The sequence below is a fragment of the Camponotus vicinus genome, unplaced genomic scaffold (genome assembly GCF_025532165.1).
Source record: "Camponotus vicinus isolate PSW18456_S1 unplaced genomic scaffold, iyCamVici1.0 SCAF_10, whole genome shotgun sequence".
NCBI lineage: Eukaryota > Metazoa > Arthropoda > Insecta > Hymenoptera > Formicidae > Camponotus > Camponotus vicinus.
In genome coordinates this window covers 5,907,328-5,928,440 of record NW_028141946.1, presented here as the reverse complement: position 1 = coordinate 5,928,440, position 21,113 = coordinate 5,907,328, and the positions used below count along the sequence as shown (strand labels likewise).

General features: G+C 41.4%; 1 protein-coding gene across 3 annotated transcripts in view; it reads left to right on the top strand.

The window, feature by feature from the left end:
• The window catches only part of LOC145960037 (netrin receptor UNC5B), a 248,613-nt gene extending 230,539 nt beyond the window's left edge, over positions 1-18,074 (top strand). For all 3 annotated transcript variants that reach the window (XM_083079304.1, XM_083079303.1, XM_083079305.1), the window contains 13 exons: positions 8,843-9,851; positions 10,911-11,125; positions 11,458-11,671; positions 13,658-13,990; positions 14,490-14,657; positions 14,897-15,061; positions 15,352-15,387; positions 15,457-15,727; positions 15,828-15,976; positions 16,210-16,949; positions 17,075-17,466; positions 17,552-17,653; positions 17,740-18,074. In XM_083079304.1, coding sequence (XP_082935430.1) covers positions 9,791-9,851; positions 10,911-11,125; positions 11,458-11,671; positions 13,658-13,990; positions 14,490-14,657; positions 14,897-15,061; positions 15,352-15,387; positions 15,457-15,727; positions 15,828-15,976; positions 16,210-16,949; positions 17,075-17,466; positions 17,552-17,653; positions 17,740-17,911 — 3,018 coding nt within the window. In that variant the 5' untranslated portion in view covers positions 8,843-9,790 and the 3' untranslated portion in view covers positions 17,912-18,074. The remainder of the gene's footprint in view (positions 1-8,842; positions 9,852-10,910; positions 11,126-11,457; positions 11,672-13,657; positions 13,991-14,489; positions 14,658-14,896; positions 15,062-15,351; positions 15,388-15,456; positions 15,728-15,827; positions 15,977-16,209; positions 16,950-17,074; positions 17,467-17,551; positions 17,654-17,739) is intronic.
• Positions 18,075-21,113: the final 3,039 nt, after the last annotated feature.

Here is a 21,113-nt window from a genome sequence, read left to right as displayed (position 1 = left end):
AGGAAACTAGCGCCCACTAATGCTACAACTTTTAATGGCATAACACTGATAGTCGCTCGCGAACTAGTACCGACGTTGAAACAATGGCGCGGCATTGCGAAAGTTTCGATTGTGTTCCTAGTCTGATTATGAATTTTGACCAGGTAGGGCGTGTTATCAATTTAATCTCGGAATAATTATGTGTGATGAATTAATACATTATTGCATTCCGTAAACTTGATTTATCAAGTTATAAAAGTCCTAAATTACAAAAGACTCCATTTTATTTCATGTATGTTAAATAGCGGAAAATTTGACAGCTAGAAATATATTTCTCAGAATCAATTTTATATGTATATCTTAATCATATGAATTTATCGGAATAAGTATAAAAATTTTCTTCCATATAATTTTTACATCTTCTAATTTCTGATAGCAGCACATAAGTATAATATATAATAATTACGGAGGCAATAATAATATTTCAGTAATAATTGTATTGTGTAATCGCGACTCAAGGGAAAAGGATAATGCATGCATGTAATTAGATCTTTGCGAGTGCACCTGAATCTGGTGGCATATGGCCACAGATGAAACGGTGGAGGCTGCGAACAAACGCTCACGCCACATGTTTGATGCAACGACACGCGGTTATTATACATGTTTCTTCAAATGTGCTCCTCTCTCTCTTGGTGCGGCTGTTTCTGTCTACGCATCGGTAATCAGGTGGCTGTAGCGGGCTTGGCGGAACGGAAGTTTCGGCGTAATTCATCGTGGAGAGCCACTTTGCTGTCGGCTGCGTCGTTGCAAAAGTCGGATGGCACGAAAGAACGGGCAGGCGTCGGAAAGAGAATTTCAGAAGAGAGAGAGTCTTCTGCAACAAAAGAGGAGGGAGTAACAAAAGTGCGCGCGAGAGGACGTATCGGACCGTATATCATCGTATAGTAGCGATCGGGGAAGAACCCGGGTGAGACCCCCTCGCCCTTTTAGCATATCGTTACTTCGGCACTCGAGTACGGCTGCGTTTAACGACCGCGCGGTGGAAAGGGTCGAGGCACCCCCGCCGACCCTTTCTATTTCTTCCTCACTCGTCCTTTCGACGTGCTCGACAAAAAGCCACCAACGATGCGGACTCGGAACGCAAAGAGTGCTCGCGACGTCTCAATTGACTCGGTAACGGCTGATTTATAGCGCGATTCTCCACGGCCGATCCGCAAAGCGCCACTCCACCCTCTCGAGAGCGTCACGAGAAGGTGCGAGATTCTCCGACCGCTTTATCTCGCGCGAGAGAACGGATTATGTATCTCTATCCCGCAGACGCTCCGCGGACTCGGTGAAGCCGTAAAATGCATCGAAGCGGAATCGAGGGAAACGCGGTGCACGTAGACTTGGATGTACAATCCTATTTAAGCGTCTGATTATATCGCGTTTAATCCGTCGTAATTACTCTGGTCGGGCTCTTATTCGGCTTATGAAAATCGCGCATATTCGATGCGTAAAATTTGAAGAATATTCAAATAATGTTTCAGATATTTTTGTAGACTTTAATACTTTTCAAAATTAAATGGCTGTACCTAACGTTCGTTGAATTGGGATTACAAATTAATCGTCTCGATAAAAGTTTCGTGACATCTGGCTTCGATCAATAACAGCTGATTTATTCACGGGGGACGAATGTGTCGTCGGAGGCAAGCGTATTATAATTGCAAAGCGTAGAGAAACCAGACAGTTTTCGTGAATCCACCGAGCATCGGTTTTAGCAGGTACATCCGAACGATTTTTATTTTCGCGAGGAATTACGAGGAAGCTTAGTTCAATATTGACCCGAGCAAACGTGTGGCGAATATTATTACGCCATCTGCATAATTTCTGTATTCAGTCGGCGCTCCCTGAAACGCGTCTGTAATTACTTCGGTTGCCGTGAGGCCGTCGCCTCGTGAGGGTGGCGACATTGAGCGGCGTTGGCGGCGGTTTCGCCGTCGTGCGGATAGTATACGTCTGTATACGTTATGTAAATGCTGTATACGAGGTAATTGGACGATCGTGCGAGTCCGAAAAGCTGAATTTCTCGTGGCTTCCGGTTTTCTCACCGGACCGCTCGCCGTGACACGAACCCGCATCTATACCGAAATCTCGTACTTCCAGTTTGACACGTATGTGCTTTATGGCGAGCAAACACGGTCCCTGTTTAATCCCATATCGCGCGCGTAGATTTTGATACAGTAAATCACTTTCGCATGTACAACAACCTCAATGGACGCTCAACTTTTGCGCACAAAGCATTTCAAGATCTGCGATATTTCATTGGATTCGTAATATTTCGTAATATTGTAATATTTATTTATTATTATATGAGTGAATTATTGATTAGATCGTCTTATAATGTAGAATTATAATATATGTTTTATGAGATTTGAAGGAAATATTCTTAAATCGAAAGAAATTTTTAATAATAAATAATTTTTTTTAAATATAGTATTTGTAAAATTTGAAGTTAATTAATTTTTAATGCTTATTAAAATAAAAATGATGACTTCCTCTGAGAGAGAATTAAATTCGTAATGAAGTTTTGAAATTTTACATCGCACTTGTTTCATATTTTACGAATCATTTTGATAAATCTAACAAAATAAAAATTTTATGGAAATGAATAAAACTCAATAATTTACTGTCTCATTCGAAATTCTCTCAGTGATGGCGACTACTGCTATTGTGCTTTTTTGGCAGGTCGAAATTAACTCTCCATTCGCACATAACGGCTTCCTCTCTATAACATCGGATTCACGCGTCGAAATGCTGCATCGTCAATGGACGAAGGTATATTCACTGTTACAATGGAGATCGTGAACATTTTAATTCATGAGTCGATGAATTAGTCATCACTTGCAAATGTATTCTGTCTGGAACCCCGAATAGGACCTTGAGTAGTTGTTGCTATTCTTGCATAGTTTGTCATATCTTGTGCAATTAGTTACATATCTTGAAATATTCGCGTATAAAATTCTATTTCTCATTTTATTAATGATATTTTTAACTGATAATATATGTCGATAATGTTTGTTGAAAAAATTGTACATGTAATTATATATTTCTTTGATAATTTTACATTATTATAATTTTCTTGGATGAAAAAGATGAAAATAAATTTATTATTCGCAAATAGAGAGTCGCAATACGAGATTTTCGGGTGCAGGACTGATCAAACAAAATGAAGCTGAAACCCGCAATATTTGCACCTTGTCTCTCGTTGCGCACGCGAGCGCTCGATCGGGGAAGGACCGATTTCCGTCATACAAGAACGTCGGCGATCGGTCATGGTGCGGAAAGTACGCTGATTGTGAATCGACCTGATTGCCCGAGTGCCGGCGGCGTTCAAACATGGTCCACAAAGGCGGTAATACCGTGGCTGTGGCGCCCTCCCTAAAACGATTATCCACTCGACGAGCCCTCGGTCGGGGGAGGGTTAGCCGCCTCGTAACGACGTATTGTGAGGACCTCTCGTAGTGAAAGGCCCGTCGGGACTTCCTACCTCCGATGCCGGAAAATCCTCCGAGAGTATCCTTGCGAGAATAGCGCTCCTTCGCTTCTTGTCACCATCCGCGACTCTCCCGCCCTTTATGAGAAGAGAACGCGATCGACTTCTTCCGCGTACTTTTGCGAACGCGAGCGAATCCTCGCTTATCGCAGAATCGCTACTTGTTCCGAGTGTGTGTGTCGAGATCTGAGGACGTATCTCGCAGAGTGCTTTCAAGAATTGGGAGCTTTGTCCCGCTCCCGTAATGCCGGGAAGTAGACTGCGAGTCGAGGATAGTTGCTCTTTTTCGCTAAGTCTTATAGAGAAAAGTTCAGCTTAAGGGAGTTTCTGTCGCGCGACAAGTCGTTGCAAATTGCAAAGCATGCCCTTGAGGATGATGAAAGTTTGGTCTCAAAGCAAGGTCTTTGTTTCTTCTTGGTGGTGGGCGTCTCGCGAATAAGGCCATTGTGTGTCGATGAAAAGGGGACTCTTATTTTTACGACGATGCGAATGTCGTATTGTTATAGTCCTGACATTCAAGCAACGTTATTATGCAATTAAGAAAATTAAAACAGAGTGTGGCATTGTTTTTAAGATAGTATATTCAGTGGAAGATTAATTAAAAATGAGAAAAGATTAATGGTTTATCGAAATGCATTAAGCTATTTCCGATAAAGAGTCAAGCGTTTCTTAGGAAATTATATTATATTCGTTCTCTCTACACCAAGTTTCTTTCTCTTTGCAATCATAAAAGTTTGATGAGACGCGCTTACTGTACGATACATAATTCTAAACTTAGATACAGATGCTCTGTACCGGCATGTAATGCGGAAGTAAAATTCTGTCGAAGGGGTTGAAAACGACTTGTTTTCCCGGAGCACTGGTCGCCGCTTTGCATGTACAAGTATTCTATTACCTCGAGACTCATGCATTATAAGTAACGTCAACGTCTCTGTACTCCTAGATCGGATCTTTTCTTTGTTCGGTCTTGCCTCGGAAAAGTTGCACCATGCACGTGCAACCGCAAGTGATGAAAGCTGAATGACGTTTATTTTCATTTCGTAAAATACTTTTTTTTCTTCGTATTGAACATTAAACAAAAAAGACAAGAGTCGGAACGTTTAACCAACAAATCACCTTTCACGTGTGAAAAAGATACTTTTTCGAAAATTAAGAAAAAGTAAAGAATATAAAATGTATAATTTCAATATTTTTAATATTGTCCAAATATTCTCCTTCAGATGAATTCGATTAACATTGCATTAATAATAATAGTAATAATACAATTACACGCAATTCCTGCCAAACTATATGTTCCACCCTGTGATCGCTCTTCTCGCTGATATCCATCAATTTCCCCGGAGGTCCGATCACGCGCTTTGACATTACGATACCCGTGTTTCGCCGAGACAGCTGCGGGATGCCGTTTTGCGTGCGACGAACTTTCGACATGAATAACCGATGGCTAATGGGTATTTCGGTTTGCTCCGCGGTCGGCCCGTGGAGTCCTCTTAGCGCCGTTGAATTAATAACAATTGCACGCCGCGCGTTTCCAAAACGGACGACACCGAATGAGCTATATACCGGGCCAAGTTCCTTATCCCTCGTCACAACCGCACCACTTTCATTCGGGGTATAAGAGAACTGTAGGCTTTCTCGAGTTTGCGAAGACAACAGCTGCACGCTCGCTGAAATATTAAGAAGTTTCTACGCAAGAGGTAGATCCTCTACGGACAACCCTTTAGGAGGGATACAATCGATGAGAGGTTCCTCAACCCCGTGCACGTTCCATACATATATACATATTGACGATGTTCTGTTGAATTGTATAAACGCGAGAACGCCGACGAGTACGGTCATCCGCTTGAAATGACGTAATACATAGCAGACGGTGCAACACATTGCGCCTACATATGTTGGATCAGTGAGAATAACTCGCTATATACATGTCTTGAAAATAATATATCCAGAGAAAATAGTACCTTTTTCGAATAAATTTAAAATTTCTTTCTATTTATTGAAATAATCATTAGAGATAGATTTTTATTCTTGAAATGAAAGATTATTTTGTCAACAAAATAAAATTTACACGATTTATTCTCATCTTCGTGTTTGAAATAAATCCCATGGCAGGTAGATTATGCTTGAATTATATACATGTGTGTTAAATTCAAAAAAGAGATATCGATTTTTTAATTTCATAAGATAAGAATAGAAAAAGATGATTATATTCGCAGAAGCAAACAAATAAATAATTAGTCTCGGAGATGCAATATTTCCGTCCGATGATATATTCGAAAACGGTGTCCCGTGACACTTCAATATCTTCAATTCGATTTGCATGTAACTTGGCGAACGTTTCACGCCTTGTCTGGCGCGCAAAGTTCATTTGCGAGCAAATGTCGCGACCCACGAAACCACGCAACACACTGTCGCCGGTTTAACGATTAAATCGTCGGGCGCGTCGTCGCGTTATCCGCGTATTCTGTCAATCGCATTGATCATCGCGCGACATATTTGGCGAAACGCGTTAAGCGTGTTTATCGTCCGGCGTTTAACGGCCGCAGCGCGGAAGCCAATTACGCACGGTGTCTGTTTGCAATCGGGCAATATTCATTGTCACTGGTTCGCAAGCCGCGCATAATCATATGTGACGCGACATTGTTTTTAATTACGCCCGCCGATTATCTCGTTATGCGAATTGTGATTTCCACTAAACGTCGCCCGACGCAAACACGCGCGCCGCGGATAGTCCAGCATATCATGCGGACAAAGATGGATAACAATGTACGGTGGGATCATTCGTATCCGTTGTGCATTTGCATTCCGAAACGACCAATTAACGTCATCGATCGATGATTGATGACGTATTTCGGACGGCAAATTTACTCTTATTTTATACAGGAAAAAAATCTTTCCTGAAAGTTAAATATTTGCGTATGTCTTGGCCAGACTTTTTATTCATATCGATAACAATCGAAGTTAATATTAGAATTGTGACTTCAATGTGCTTGTAATAATGTATTTACCTAATAATTTTTTAGATAATTATAGCGATGCAACAGCTTTCTATTTTTTTTTATTCATATCGATAAAAATCGAAGTTAATATTAGAATTGTGACTTCAATGTGCTTGTAATAATATATTTACCTAATAATTTTTTAGATAATTATAGCGATGCGACAGCTTTGTATTTGTTTTTAAACTACTGCGAATAAATGATGAAAGTAAAAACGGTGGCATTAATAATTCTAACGGCACATTATCTAGATATATCACGATATCCAATATGCTATAAAACGCGAAACAAACATGTGATAATTTATATTCATGGAATATATCTTGGAATCGATATGACGTAAAGAGCTACTTTGATAATAAATTCATCCATTTTTTTTATTCGGTTAAGAGTGGAATGGATTCATTACTATCAAAAGATGCAAGATTAGCAAGTGTAATTAGTTATCGGCGAAAAGACTCGCACAGTGAAATGTCAATATCGTAATGTTCGCCTTTGGGATCATTGTTGAAACGCACACTTTCTTTCTTTACTTCTACCCGTAATATCCGCGGGCAAAGTAAGACAATAAGCTGTTCTCTTTGTTAATTCGCTCTACATTTTACTCCTTCCTTTGCCTATCGCTCACCGTCTTGTCGTGTGGGTTCTGTCAAACCAGATACGTTTCTCTCTCAGCTCCAATGTAGAATGGTACGGAACGAGCGCGTGGGTTCCTTTTTCCCGAGGGCGACATAAAGCCCGGGACAAATTGCTACGTGTGTTTACGTTAAATCGCTTAAGCGCTCTGCGCTTGCACGAGCTCGAAGGGATCGACTCTCTCGTAAAGGCGAGAGATAACCATCTGCGAGTGAGGGCCATCGGCATAAGTCAAGCTTCGACATCTCGGTGAACCGATATACATGTGAGTATAATGTATAATGACGGAATACATGAATGTATGGATCCGGATTAAGGCCATTCGATGCTGCAGCCACCTTAATACCCGGACATGGAGCAATTTAAACGTTATCGCGATATATGCCAAACTTCGATCGAGCACTAATGTGTACTTATATGTATACTTTGTGTACACGGTAATCCTTTCTATGGGACAGCATTAATTACGGGAAAACACCGTGGGATCTTCCTGTCTGGTTGAACGTCGTGAAATACCTCAAATAAATAGAGCGTAACGGAATTCCGTGAAGAGATGCTTAAATGCCCTTTAATGTTTATCAAGGTACGTCAGTTGTATTCTCAGGAAGGGCGATCAGTGGAAAAATATTTCTAGATTTGTATCTCCATTTTTCACTCTAATAAATGGATTATTTTACGATAGAAAAAAAATTTTACAATATCTAAAAATCATTAAAAACGTTTGTCACTTAATACAGTCTATATAGATCGCATATAACGTTTTCATGCGAGATTTCTCCCGTGGAGCAAGTTGACACGACACGGACGCGTTCCGCACTCTCCGATCTATTTACGCCAAGTAGCAACAAGGTATCGGTTTCCTGGATGTGTAACCAAGCGATTCGGAAACTCGTTTACCGTTACACCCATCTTCATACGAAGTCGTGAGGTTAAAGGGCCGTCGCCGCGACGACGCGTCTAGAACTCGTCCTCGCGGTTGAATTCGATTTCACGTTCGAGCGGATCGGCAGTGATCGACCGTAGGAAATCCCATATGTTCCCGCAAGGATCCTCTTCTCCACCAAGAGGATGCTCGAGTGATATCCATTCGATCCTTACCAAAGCTTCTCGGCGGTAGACGAGGTACGATAACAATGACCTCGATACTAACAGCGCTGGCTTTACGACGTGCCATGAATGAAGGGGTGGATGAATATTGAATCGTCAAGGAACGGACGTATCGACGTTTCGAGCACAACAATGCGCTCCCCGACGAGCCAATAAGTACCTGACTTTATCCGAGAAGATGTCCCAAACACAAATGGGATCTTAGTTAAGAAATAAATGACCCTCAATCATGCTTTCATTCCTGACTTTGATCGTTGTCGATTATGTCATCGGTGTTCCGATACGATAAAGAGTTGAAGTATTACAGCTATCAATTTTTCTTCACGATCATTCTCTTTAACGTTATACAAATTAATTTTATACTTTTTGCTTGCATACATGCATGTAAAATATATTTTAGAAAAATATATTTCTCGAAAATATATCCTCAACAAAAATCGTTTAATTCTCATTATTTTTATTTTCGGAATTATATACAATTTAATGTTTTTCTTAAAAAAAAAAATTAATCATATATTTTTTGAACTAAATTTAAAATTCGATAACAGTAAACATGTAAAGAAATAAACGACTTTCTTTTGTGAAGGCGGATATAAGAGTCAGATGGATACATATATCAAGAGAGTGATCTGTCGATCATCGTTCAGCACGGAAGGAGAACATTCTTGGAAGAAAGGGCAGCCTCCGGCATCGCAAGCACCACCACCACCACCACCACCACCATCCCCGTCGCCGTCGTCGTTGTCGTCGTTGCCGCCGCCGCAGATACCGCCACCACTGGCAGCAGCAGCAGCAGCAGTAGCAGCAGCAGCAACACCCCCGACGACAAGGGGATGAAGAAGAGCGTCGGTATCGAAGTGAGACGTATATATATATACGTATATATATATATATATGTATATATATAGAGGTGCGCGCACGTCGGCAAGTTCAGTCGTCCACCGCGTGCCGACCCGCGAGCATCGTGCAGCCACCCTTCCTTAGCGAATCCCTCGTTTCCCTCTGTTTCGCTCGCTATTGTGTACGAGGGGTTCGAGACCGGTCACGTGTCCCCTCCCGTTCGCACACTCGAACGCGAGTGCAACCATGCAAGTGCGAGCACCCTCGTTCAGATTCGTCATGTAGCCTTCGAGATGAGCCGCGACTAATTATCCATGGTATTTTTCGGATCTCTTCTTGCAAATTGAAAAGTTCCAACGCACGGTTATAAATATGACGCTCGATCGTTGGATCTACCATATGGATCTCGCGTGCGAACAATCGATCGAGCTTGCTTCTATTCTTCGATCAATGGCAAATTCGATCCGTCCTGATACACGAGCCACCGGTGATGATGCACGACTGTGTATTGCGGATATTTATTGAAATTCTACAGGATTTTAAATGAGATTTGACACAGTAATCATCGGTGATGAAGTCAAAATCCTCTGAGAGTGATAACAAGCGCGACGCTAGTAAGACGTGTCAGAGTAGGGCATGAAATTTGTTTGTGGCATCAAATAAAACGCCGATTTGAGTGAAATGTGAAGTAACGATGGAGCTGAGGATCAGTATTCTTCTTTTAACGCTTCTTCGTCTTGCCAGTACGCTCCAAAGTAAGTAACGGAGTAGGTTTATGTGACAATGTCTATCAATTAAAATCTATTAAATGTCTTAATCAATCTATTAAAATCTATTAAAATCTATTAAATGATCTTAAATATCTTCAAAATGTTAAGATTCAATTATCTTAAAAGAACACTTGTGTGTGTAAAATACAACTGCATCTCGCACATGTTGATTATTTGAAATAAAACGTAATATTGTCCGTTATAAAAAATATGTTATATACGTTATGTTATATTGTTAAGTGTACAAATCGATCTAAATACTAATAGCTATTATTGCAACGTCGGCGCTTCCGCGACGACTGAAAATTCATTTTAACTCGTTTCCGACCAACGTGCACAGCCGTTCGAATCGCGGCGTAAATTTACGCCTCGCGTTCCTCGCGAAAGCCCCTCGTTGCGGATCGTGACATGTTTTCTCATGAGTGTGACAGCGGGGGTAATCATCGTCCGCCGGTGCTTGGTTTACTGCGACGAGTCAAACAAGAGAGGCGCGATCGTTCTCGGGGTGTAATAAAGTTCCCGCGGGGGCTTAGGAGCGGGACGGCGAACACGAAGCCTAAAGTCCGCGAGATGTAAGCGTGAACGTGGGGTTGATACACGATGTAAAATCCGCTATGTATCGTTAAGCTTGTTTTACTACGTCCTACTACATCGTATCCGACTCGACGTCTAAATATATCGCGCCGCGAATGTCGCGTCTTCGGATAGCGATAGATGGATTTTCAGGAAAGGACGAGTGGAAATAAACGTTCGACACGTTATCGGATCCGGTAATGCACCATTAGTAATCCGATAACGTCTCTACACATCGCCATTTCTCTTTATCGCGGTGACGCGGCTTTAATCCCCCCGATGGACCAAGAGCGAGCCTCGCGGCGACGATTTAATTCAATCGATTCGATATGAAAAATTTGGGAACGTACGGATAATGCTGTCGGGAAGGATTATGCTGACGGCTTTATCGGATTAACGGAATGAATCGCGTTGGAATTATCGATTTTTTCCGCCCGTGCAAGAGGGATAAGCGTATGCGTTGCTCGCTAGGTACGAAGGAAGAGGATGACGCAGAGGAGGATGACGAGGAGAGTTATCCTGTCGAAGATTATGATTACGGTGACTACGAGACCGCGACTATAACGAGCGATACCGATCTCATCGCTGGTGGTTCCCTGCCGATTTTCTTGGCGGAGCCCGTCGACACGTTTGTCGTCAAAGGGAAACCGGCGACGTTGCATTGTCGCGCCGCGCACGCTCTTCAGGTAACGCATTGCACTTGTAACAATTTCTGTTGTAATTCGTACCTCTTTTTACGAGATGTTTTTTACGATGATTCGTTACTTTATTACATACATTTTCTCGTTACCCGTATTACAGCTACTACTTTGTACTACATGATTCACGAAAGTATCATTTTCGCACAATGCTCCTTTTCGCAGAATACCTTTGTCTTTATTTCCTTCTCGGTTCAAGTTTTGTGCACAACTCTCTCCTCTCTCCAAGTTCTTATTACCCACTTAGCCGCAATTTAACGAAGACAAGTTGTTTCTTTCACGGCATGCGAACTGCACGCTCCACCGGCTCTTTTCCGCAGGTGTATTTTCGCTGCAACGGCGACCGGGCCGAACGTTCGCAGCAGCAGGATTTCGTCGACCCTCGTACTGGAACGAGGGTCGTCGAGGTCGAGTTGAACGTGACGAGGAACGAGGTCGAGGAGTACTTTGGGAAAGAGAGATTCAAGTGCGAGTGCGTGGCATGGTCGGGACCAGGTCAAATTCGAGGGCAGCCCGCTACGGTTGAGGTCGCCTGTAAGTAGAGAGTCCTCCACTCTGTCTCTCTCCCTGCTATCCTATATATTCCCTGTCCTCCCCCTCGATTCTCTTTGAATGATTCTTTACCGGCGCAACGAAAGGATTCTTTTTTTCTCTCGTTGCGGTAATGACCATGCGTCGCTCATTTTCGCGTTACACGATGTGCTCCAACTCAGGAGATTACGTCATTTTCGCTCACGTTAAAACGAGGGGAAGCACGAAGCCTTTGAACAATAGTAACAAAGACCTCGTAATTTACGCTAGTTTGGACCGTAAAAATGGATTATTATAAATTTATGGGAAGCTTATATTATATTTGTAGAGCGATATTGTAATATATATAACTTTAAATTATATCTTTGTCGATATTCTTCTTCTGTATAATTTTACTTGCACGTAAAAAAATATCTTCCGCAGAAATGTCTCATACAAATTATATTTCATTAAATGTACGATAAGAAATTTTTATTATTTCATTATATTACTTTTTTGATAACTTCATTAATATGATTTTTGTAACTCGTGTAAAGTCTTTTGCGCGCGCGCAATACTCGATGTAAAGTTTACTTTCACATTTTGCAATGAGCCGGAAGATGGAACAAATTAAAGTAACAGAGTGAGCGCGATTCGGTTTTCATCAAGTGTCCTGTGTGACGCGCAAATCGAATACAAAATCTAATCGATATTCTATTGCAAACGAAACGACAGACGCGTAAGCCTCGGAATAGCGCTGCGTTTTTTTCAGAGAGGAAACGATGTACAATCTCTGTCATTCAATGCGGAACACTCGTCGGTTATCAAAGCTAAAATAAAGTCGCATATACATCGCGTTAAGCTGTATGAAAAGTGTATTTTGGTATTTCGTGTATGGAATTCCAATAACGATACGATTGCATTGGGATTGGGCGCCTCGTAAAAGGTGTAGCGCAAGAGCAATTTTCATTTAGACATTTCGAGTCGCACTATCCCGCGCAAATAAGCGTGGCAAACAGGATGCAAAATTAAATCGGTATTTGCGTTCAAACAGAAAGCAGACGTGCTTTCGAAATTGAATCCATGATGCCGATCGAATCGATGGATACGCGACGCGCCACAGGACAATTCCCTACACAACAATCTTATTCTACTTTCGAATGAACGAAGCGCAGGCGATTAATTTAGTGAGCGATTCAATTATTCGCGCGTGTTTAACACTTGAATATTTTGCGCTCATATAAAATGCATTTGCAGATGACAATGATGTAGACTCCGAAGAAAATGAATGTTAAGCGATCGTAATTGCCGTTTATTCGGCACTATCAAAATTCGAAATAATAAAAGTTATCGCTCACATAAATGCACACAAGATAAAAATAACTTTCGGAGTCATTTGTACGCGAGTCTATGTGAATGGAGAAAAATATTAAATTTTCAAAAATAAAAGCGAAGATAAAGTAACGTATTAAAATTGTGTTTGACTTACGATGTATCACACGAGGAAATCTTGAAGCCAGGCAAGATAAATGCATTTAAAGTGATGCATTCGTAGATGGTCCATAACGCGGACTTTGTGATGCCGGACGTATCATCCATCAGTCCGGTCTACGTACCATGGCATAGAATTCCGGCAGTTTCTAAAGCGCGTAACCGTTGCATCGTGGTATACTATACGCCGAGCTTCGGCCGGTACTTACGCTCTTCAGCGGGGGCGATATGAAAGCCTCGCTTTTTGAGCGCGGACGTGGCGTGGCAAATAATGCCGCGACGGATAGCCACGTTGAACGAATGACCGCTGTTATGCGTTCCGTGGGTCTCGCGCCGCAAATCTTTTTCCGCCTTTCTGATGGCAAAATCGTAAAAGCCCTTTCGCGTTTATACGCGCCCCTCTAATATCACTGAGCACCACTCTTTCCTCCTGTATTTCTCATTCATCGTCCGGACGTTCTCTCGAGCGTGTTTCCCGAGCGAATATTAAAAAACCGCCTGCTATTGCGGCCGATGTAGATCTGAAGAAGCACTTCCTGTCACCGCCGTACTCGCTGTCGGTGGAAGTCGGTCGCAACGCGGAATTGCGATGTTCGCCACCTTTGGGTGTACCGACGCCGAAGGTTTATTGGTTGAGAAACGGCTCGCCTCTCGAGACGACGGCCGCTGGCGCCGCTTCCGCCTCCTCCGACGCGGATCCCAACGAGGTATCCGCGTCCGGCTTCGTACAATCCGCCGATGGACATTTACTCCTCGGAGAGGCCGAATTGAGGCATCAAGGGAACTACTCGTGCGTTGCCGAGAACCTGGCCGCGAGGAGGGTCAGCGAACCGGCAGTGCTCACGATTTATGGTGAGCAATTTTATTTATCTATCTATAACAAATAATAGCAAATAACGGATGTGGTTAAAAAATGTTCGATAATCGAGAATAGATAAAAATGCTAAAGAATTTGTGCTTCTCTATCTATGTATCAATTTATCATGTATACAATTTTTTTCTTTATTTTCTATTTGTTATATGTCTATTTTTATATTATCTTTTTTATATATTGCCAGAACTTTTTCTACTTATTTATATTTTATATTGTATTCTCGAGATAAGAATTGTGTAATCAATATCTGCATCGCAGATTCATACCTCTTTGTCACGAACTAAATTCGAAGTCGATGTGCTTGCAGATTTCACGGTGATTAAACTTTGATTTTCTTATTTTTAATTGACGTTGCATTGGATAAGCAAATCATTCATGTCTTGGCCCGTTCAAGCCGCGGGACATAACAAGATGTTATTTGTTCCCGTTTTAATTTCGTCGATATTTTTTTTTCTCTCTTCCCGATCCATTCTCCAGTGAACGGCGGGTGGTCGTCCTGGTCCGGGTGGTCAGAGTGCAGCGTTCGCTGCGGTAGAGGCGTACAAAAGAGGACAAGAACATGTACAAATCCTGTTCCAATCAACGGCGGTCAAACGTGCCCAGGACCAGCTACACAAAGGGTAGAATGCAATCCTTCCTGCCCTGGTAGGTAAACTACAAAGACTCATTCACGCAGCACATAAAATAATATAGAGCAACATTGCGCGAATTGTACATGAATTAACAAACACGCCCTATATTGAAATGTACTAGACGTTTGTTGCGTTGTAAATGTGTGTCCCGATCAAGATACGCGGGTACAGATGTATCTATTCTTTCGCTGGCACGCAAATCAGATGATCGCAATTTAATCGAGATTTTCAATTTCACCCCGTTGCATACAGCGGTTGATGGCAGATGGTCAACTTGGTCCTCGTGGTCCGTATGCGGTCCTGATTGTTCGAGGGTAAGAAGGAGATCCTGCAACGACCCCCCGCCGAGCAACGGCGGTCGTTCCTGTCAAGGCAAGGACGTCATCGTCGAGTCCTGCTCCACGGATCGATGTAATGGTGAGCTCCAGCCGAGTTTCTGTTTCTTATTGTTCTTCGTGACTCGCGTTCGATGCTAACGATTTATTTGGGACGAGCGGTTCTTTTAATCGCCCCGCATTCGATTGCTATTTGTAAAATTTGATGACTTTGCATGCGCGATGATTCATCGATAAAATGCTTAGATGAGTGAAGTTGAAGTATTTTCAAAGATGTCCCAAAGTAGTTAATTCTTCTAAATGTAATCTTGATGTAAAATTGTGTATCATATGGAATAGAGATTAAAATATTTCTTTCCTCGTTATATGCAGCGCTCGGACAAGATGGTCCAAGAGTATTCAAGGAAGGTAAAGAACGGATTTAATTATTTTGTTCGACTTTCGTTTTCCAGAGAAAAAAAGTATTTTTTCTTCTAGCGACTAGAGCAGTCGATTACAGAAACATTCTCGCACTGTGGATCACTTTAAGCTTAGCCGCGATAATTTTGGCCGTAACGACAATTTTCTTCGTTCGTCTAATGCGCCGAAAAGAAAGAATGGAAGCGTTGTACGGTGTTGCGAGATTAGACTTTCGTCGTCCGGGTGATCTCGCAAAATCAGTCGTCTCTAAGAACGAACGCTCCGTCTTGACTAACGATAGGCGTCTCGAACATGTAATCGACGAATCGAACGCCGTCAGATTACCCAGGTATATCTGTTTCCAATCAAAATAATGAGAACACGGTATACGATAAATCAGTATCCGGTTACATCTACATAATTTTACGATGCGCTGATGCAATGTGCAGATCCTGTTCCGAGCATCATTATGACGTTCCGCAATTGTCATTACCGTCAACAACGAGACCATCGCCGAGCTCCTCCGTAACTAGGTCTTCTTGCAAGAATTCGCAACGAGGACGCGGCATATCGGATAATGAGGAGGGACGATCTTCTCGTAAGAAATTCCCATAAATTTCAGCACACGAAAGCTCCTTATACAATCAATTTCGATAAATCTACTCTTTTGCAAAATAATTCTGCAAACAGATAACTTGGATCTCTTATTCAATCAAAGAAAAATTAGAAAAACATCATCAAAATATTCCATAAATTTAAATACATTTATCTTTTCCATGCACAGATGAACGTTCCTTACCTCTATGACGAATTATATTTATATAATCTCAGGCTCGACATATCAAGCGAATCCTGAAAGCACGAACGAAGACGATGACGAACAGGACGACGATGAAAGACCAGATGAGAACGAGCGATCCGCGACGGATGATGGTAGTGGCTTTATCGTAAAAGCCATTATCGATGAGCAAGGTGCTCTCCTGGTCGTACCTGAAGTAGGCGTTTCGATGTCTGTGCCGGAAGGTGCGATTCCACGTGGTCGTCGACACAGTTTACATCTTGCCGTTTTGGGAGAAAATTCCTTTAGACCGAATCTTCCACCTGGACTCACTTTGCTGTCCGCGGTAGTGGCCTGTGGACCTGCAGGTATCGATCTCGTGAAGCCTGTGATCCTTCAGTTCGAACATTGCGCCGAATTGAGAACCGGAAACTGGGAGCTAAGTCTGTGGTCCGCGGAGATCGATCTAGAGACTCGCTCAAACAACTCCACGAGCTCATCGATGAGCTCGAGCGGTTCGACGTCCGTGACAACCTGGCGCAAGATACTGATGCTCGGCGGTGATCCAACGAATATGCCTGGCCAACCATTCGCGCAGCTCGATCATGCTGGGGTGTTCCTCGTCACGGAAACTCCCAGTGTTTACGCAGTTGCTGGAGAAAATTCGGTAGTCGCGCCTGGATTGGCCGTGAAACGGCTCTGCGTGGCAGTTTTCTTGTCGCGCGAACGCGATCACGTCAGATGCCGCGTGTTCGAAGACACCAAAGCATCATTCAAGCTCGTGAGCGAACAGGTGAGTCGAAAATATTTGAAATTTGCATGTTTACCATAAACATGCGTTAGAAATTACAGCGTTATATAGCTCGTATAATGAATCTTTTTTTGCGTTTGTCATTTTGAGTTATGTTCTTTTTGTAGGAACGTCGTTTAGGTAGCACTCACATCGATCATGGGACCCTTGGATTTCGTGCAAGCGGCACTTCGCTTCGCATCGATCTCGAAGACAGAGAGAGCGGTTTTGCCGAGCGACTGGAAGTACCTTATCGGCGCATTTGGGCATCCTCGAGAATCAGTATCCGGCGTTCTTTCAGAATAGAAAAAATCGTCGGTGAGCTTAGACTCGGTTTCGAGCTTCGTGCTTGTCAACGTGGCTTCGAAGATCAATGCTTGCTGCTTAGGATCGATCTTGATCTTGTAAAAAGGAATAATATGAGTGGAAAGAGAAATGCCAATAAGATGGAATCCTCAGTTGTCTTGCGAACGAAAAATTCGACAAGATCCACAGAATCCGTTGTTCCGAGACCCTTTAGGTATTTCTTTATCTGTAATTTAAAAGAGAGTGAAATTAATTAAGATATAATAAAATCGATGAAATTTTATTTCGATTTGCTGTAGATTTTCTAAAACGCTTAGAAAGCAATTATGCCAGTGTCTGGATCCGCCAAGCGCACGTGGAAATGATTGGCGGATGTTGGCTCAAAGACTACAAGTAGATCGGTAAGTTTTAAAGTAAAATCTTTTGCAAGCTATCTCTCTTTGGCGGATTTGCAGAATAAATTTACACCGGCGTAACATTTTAACAGGTATGTCGACTATTTTGCGACGAAGGCGAGTCCAACGGAACATATTTTGGACTTATGGGAAGCTAGACATCGCGAAGCTACAGCTCTAGCAGATTTATTGAACCACTTAAGACTGATGGGACGCGTTGACGCGGCTAACGTACTCGAGAGTCGTCTGGGGCCATGGATCTAAAAGATTATAAAAGATTTACACTGCCACAAATAAATGATACTCAAATTTATAACACGAGAGACAAAAGTTTTGTAAATAGAATAATAGTCATTATATGGTATTAACAAAATGGACGTAGAACTATGTTGTATAAACATTGGTAATATTTGTACATAAAAGTCGTTTACAACAAATACTTGTATCATGCAATATTCTTTCACCCTCATTATATAATCCTTTTTAAATTAAAAGCACGTAATTATTTCATCCTTTATTTCTATTAGATAACGAAATGGAGATAATATATTATTAAAAAAAATTTAGACTAAATCATTTTTATTTATATAACGTTTTTATCGACAAAATCAAATATATTTTAGAAAGAAAATTCTTTGTAATATTATTATATATTTTTAAGAACAACTCCAGATATACCTTATTAATTATTAAACAAAAATTTTCTCTTTTATATTAAATTTCCTTTCTTATAATTGATTTATTATTATTATTAAAGTTAGTATCAATAACATAATTTGTTTTCAACTAATTGCATTGGATAATTAGTGCGAATATTATTTAATGAAACGGTCTTTAACAAACAATAACGGAGCGCTTGAGAGGATCAGAAATTTCAGATGACATTCATAGCCGCATATGCCTAATTTGCATCTGAATACCGATCGTCGTCAGTTATCTTGTGGTCCTCGTGCGAAATCGAACGGAAGGCGGAAGTCCGCTGAAGGATCTAGTTGTGGACAGGCAGGTATTTAGATGCCATTTAGACGTATCGTATCGCGACGCAAGCATTCGAGGAAGGCTCCCAGGTATCGTGTCTTGAACCAGGGATGCGTAGGATGCTCGAAACAATGGGCATTATCTCGTCTCCGTATAGGGGTAAGGGTCGAGAGGTTCGGCAAGGTATAGGTATGCAAGTACGGATGGCAGAGCCAGCAGCCCCCATATAGGTATGTACATATCCCTCTGCTTCCTCTATCATCTCCCTTCCGCCACCGGTTTCCTCTTATCATTCGTATTAGTTGCTCTCTCTCTCTCTCTTCTCCCCTCCCCCTCCCTCCCCATCTCTCTCTCCTCTCGTTTCCTCTCCGGATCCTCTTGGAAGGATGAGAGGCGGAGGGGCGGTAGCATTTAATCACAGGGGCCCGCTGGTGGCAATTCCACCGGACAATGCCTGTTGACCCGACTCATCGGTGCCACCCTTTAATCGCTATGCGATTCACCAACCACGAGTTCGATATCTTTCTTTCTTTTTTTTCACAAATTTTCGTTACTTTTATTTCTCTCTCACCTTCGTTTATTTTTCGCTTTTTTCTGTCATTTATGATGCGATGGATGAATGCGCAGGTATATCATTGAATATTTAGTAATATTAAAATGTCACGTCTTTTTCTTGCGCGAATCTAAATGTTATAATATCAATCAGCAGAAAAAAAGTCAAAAGAAAAAATCTTAGTATATTAATTAAACTTTGAATAAATCTGTGATAAAAATATACTTCTTGCATTTAATATGAAATTATCATTTTAGAAAAATATTAATTAATATTATGATTTATTTTGATAATAAATCAATATAATTCTTATTTCGTAAACGATCTCGGAATAAAAAAACGTGATATGACATTTCAAGACACACAATCGACAGTGTTAACATTTATAAAGAGGATTTGCGTTCTTTTCGACAATCTTGAAGCGTTGTATACGATGTTGCGCACGAGTCACGGTTCATGCGTAATCCACGGGTGGGTCACATAAATCGCGCAGACACAGTATCGTATTAATTTTCCAACTAATCGCGATTGGGATCTACAGGCAATTACGAGAAGGATCGTCCAATCAGATTGTACGCGCGGCGCTTTACCCGCTTCCGTTAACGCACCGCGAAGTCACGCACACGCGCAACGCACTGCACCGGACCCCGGCTACCGTACGTACAAAACACCCACGCCGCGCGAGAATACCGCTCGAGGGTGGCTTATGAATCGTCCAGACATATCGCGATCGAATGACGTGGAATCGACTTTGTACCCGTGTGCCTGGTAAAGTCATTAATTTATGCCGTAGGCTTACGCGAGGCGACCAAGTACAACACATCCACCAGTGTTTTCAACTACAAATTTACGCATTCGGTTTAGAATTAAGTTTTACTCCAATAAAAAGATCCAATAAAAACATATTAATGATAATAATTAATATACATACATACAATATGTTAAATCATAAATCTTGATATTAAGATCAGAATGAAAGCATTTGCTTTTGAAAAGAATACAAAGGATTTTGAGATTTGAATGATGATAACTAATTAATGAGATATTTTTTTCACAATGCGATCTTATTAAAAATTAAAAGTGCGTACTCCAACTGTCAAAAAGTGAACCTATCCGTAATAAAACATGATCATAAAAGGACGTGCATATATTTGCCGAGTAATGGTGCGTACATCATGGTCAGTATATGGCATTACAAGTCACCGAACGTGCGTGTAACGCAAAACCCGTCGGTATATCGTCTTTCAAATAATTACTTTTCGTCGAAAGGAAATGAAGGAGGATCCCGAGGATAAGAAGGGTATACGACCGTTTCATACGAGGGAAGATTACCGCGTGCGCTAACGAAAGGAAGATCGTGAAGGATGTGGAGGTAGTTGAGATCTTATCGAGGATTGCGCCCCCGGGGAATCCAATCGTAAATGACGAAAACTGAAATTACGAACAGCCACCGATGTGGCAAAGAATTGTGCGTGTCGAATAAATTAACCAACTTATGCACGTCTTTAAACCCCTTTCGCTTAAACGAAACAGAAATATGTTAGGCTAAATTAAATGTCATCTGATATCACTAAATATCATTTTTTATCGTCCTGTATGTCGTGCTCTTTCGTTATATTTTTTTTATTATATTTTTCTCAAAAGATATTTCTCTTTATCTCTATCTCTTTTAATAATATTTTTCTTCCTAATTATATTTTTTATTATATTTCCGATATTGCGTTTTATATTTTCTGAAATATATTGTCTATATATCATGCCTATGTTTACTATTATACGAATATATGATAAATATGGTTCATATAATTAAAGGCATGACGGTGTTGAAAATTTAGATACCAGTCGCGATGAAATAGCGATGTAATAATAAGAGGGGAATATTGCCATTTATCAAGTTAACTCGTTAGCACAGCAGCTGGTATTAAAAATGTTCGA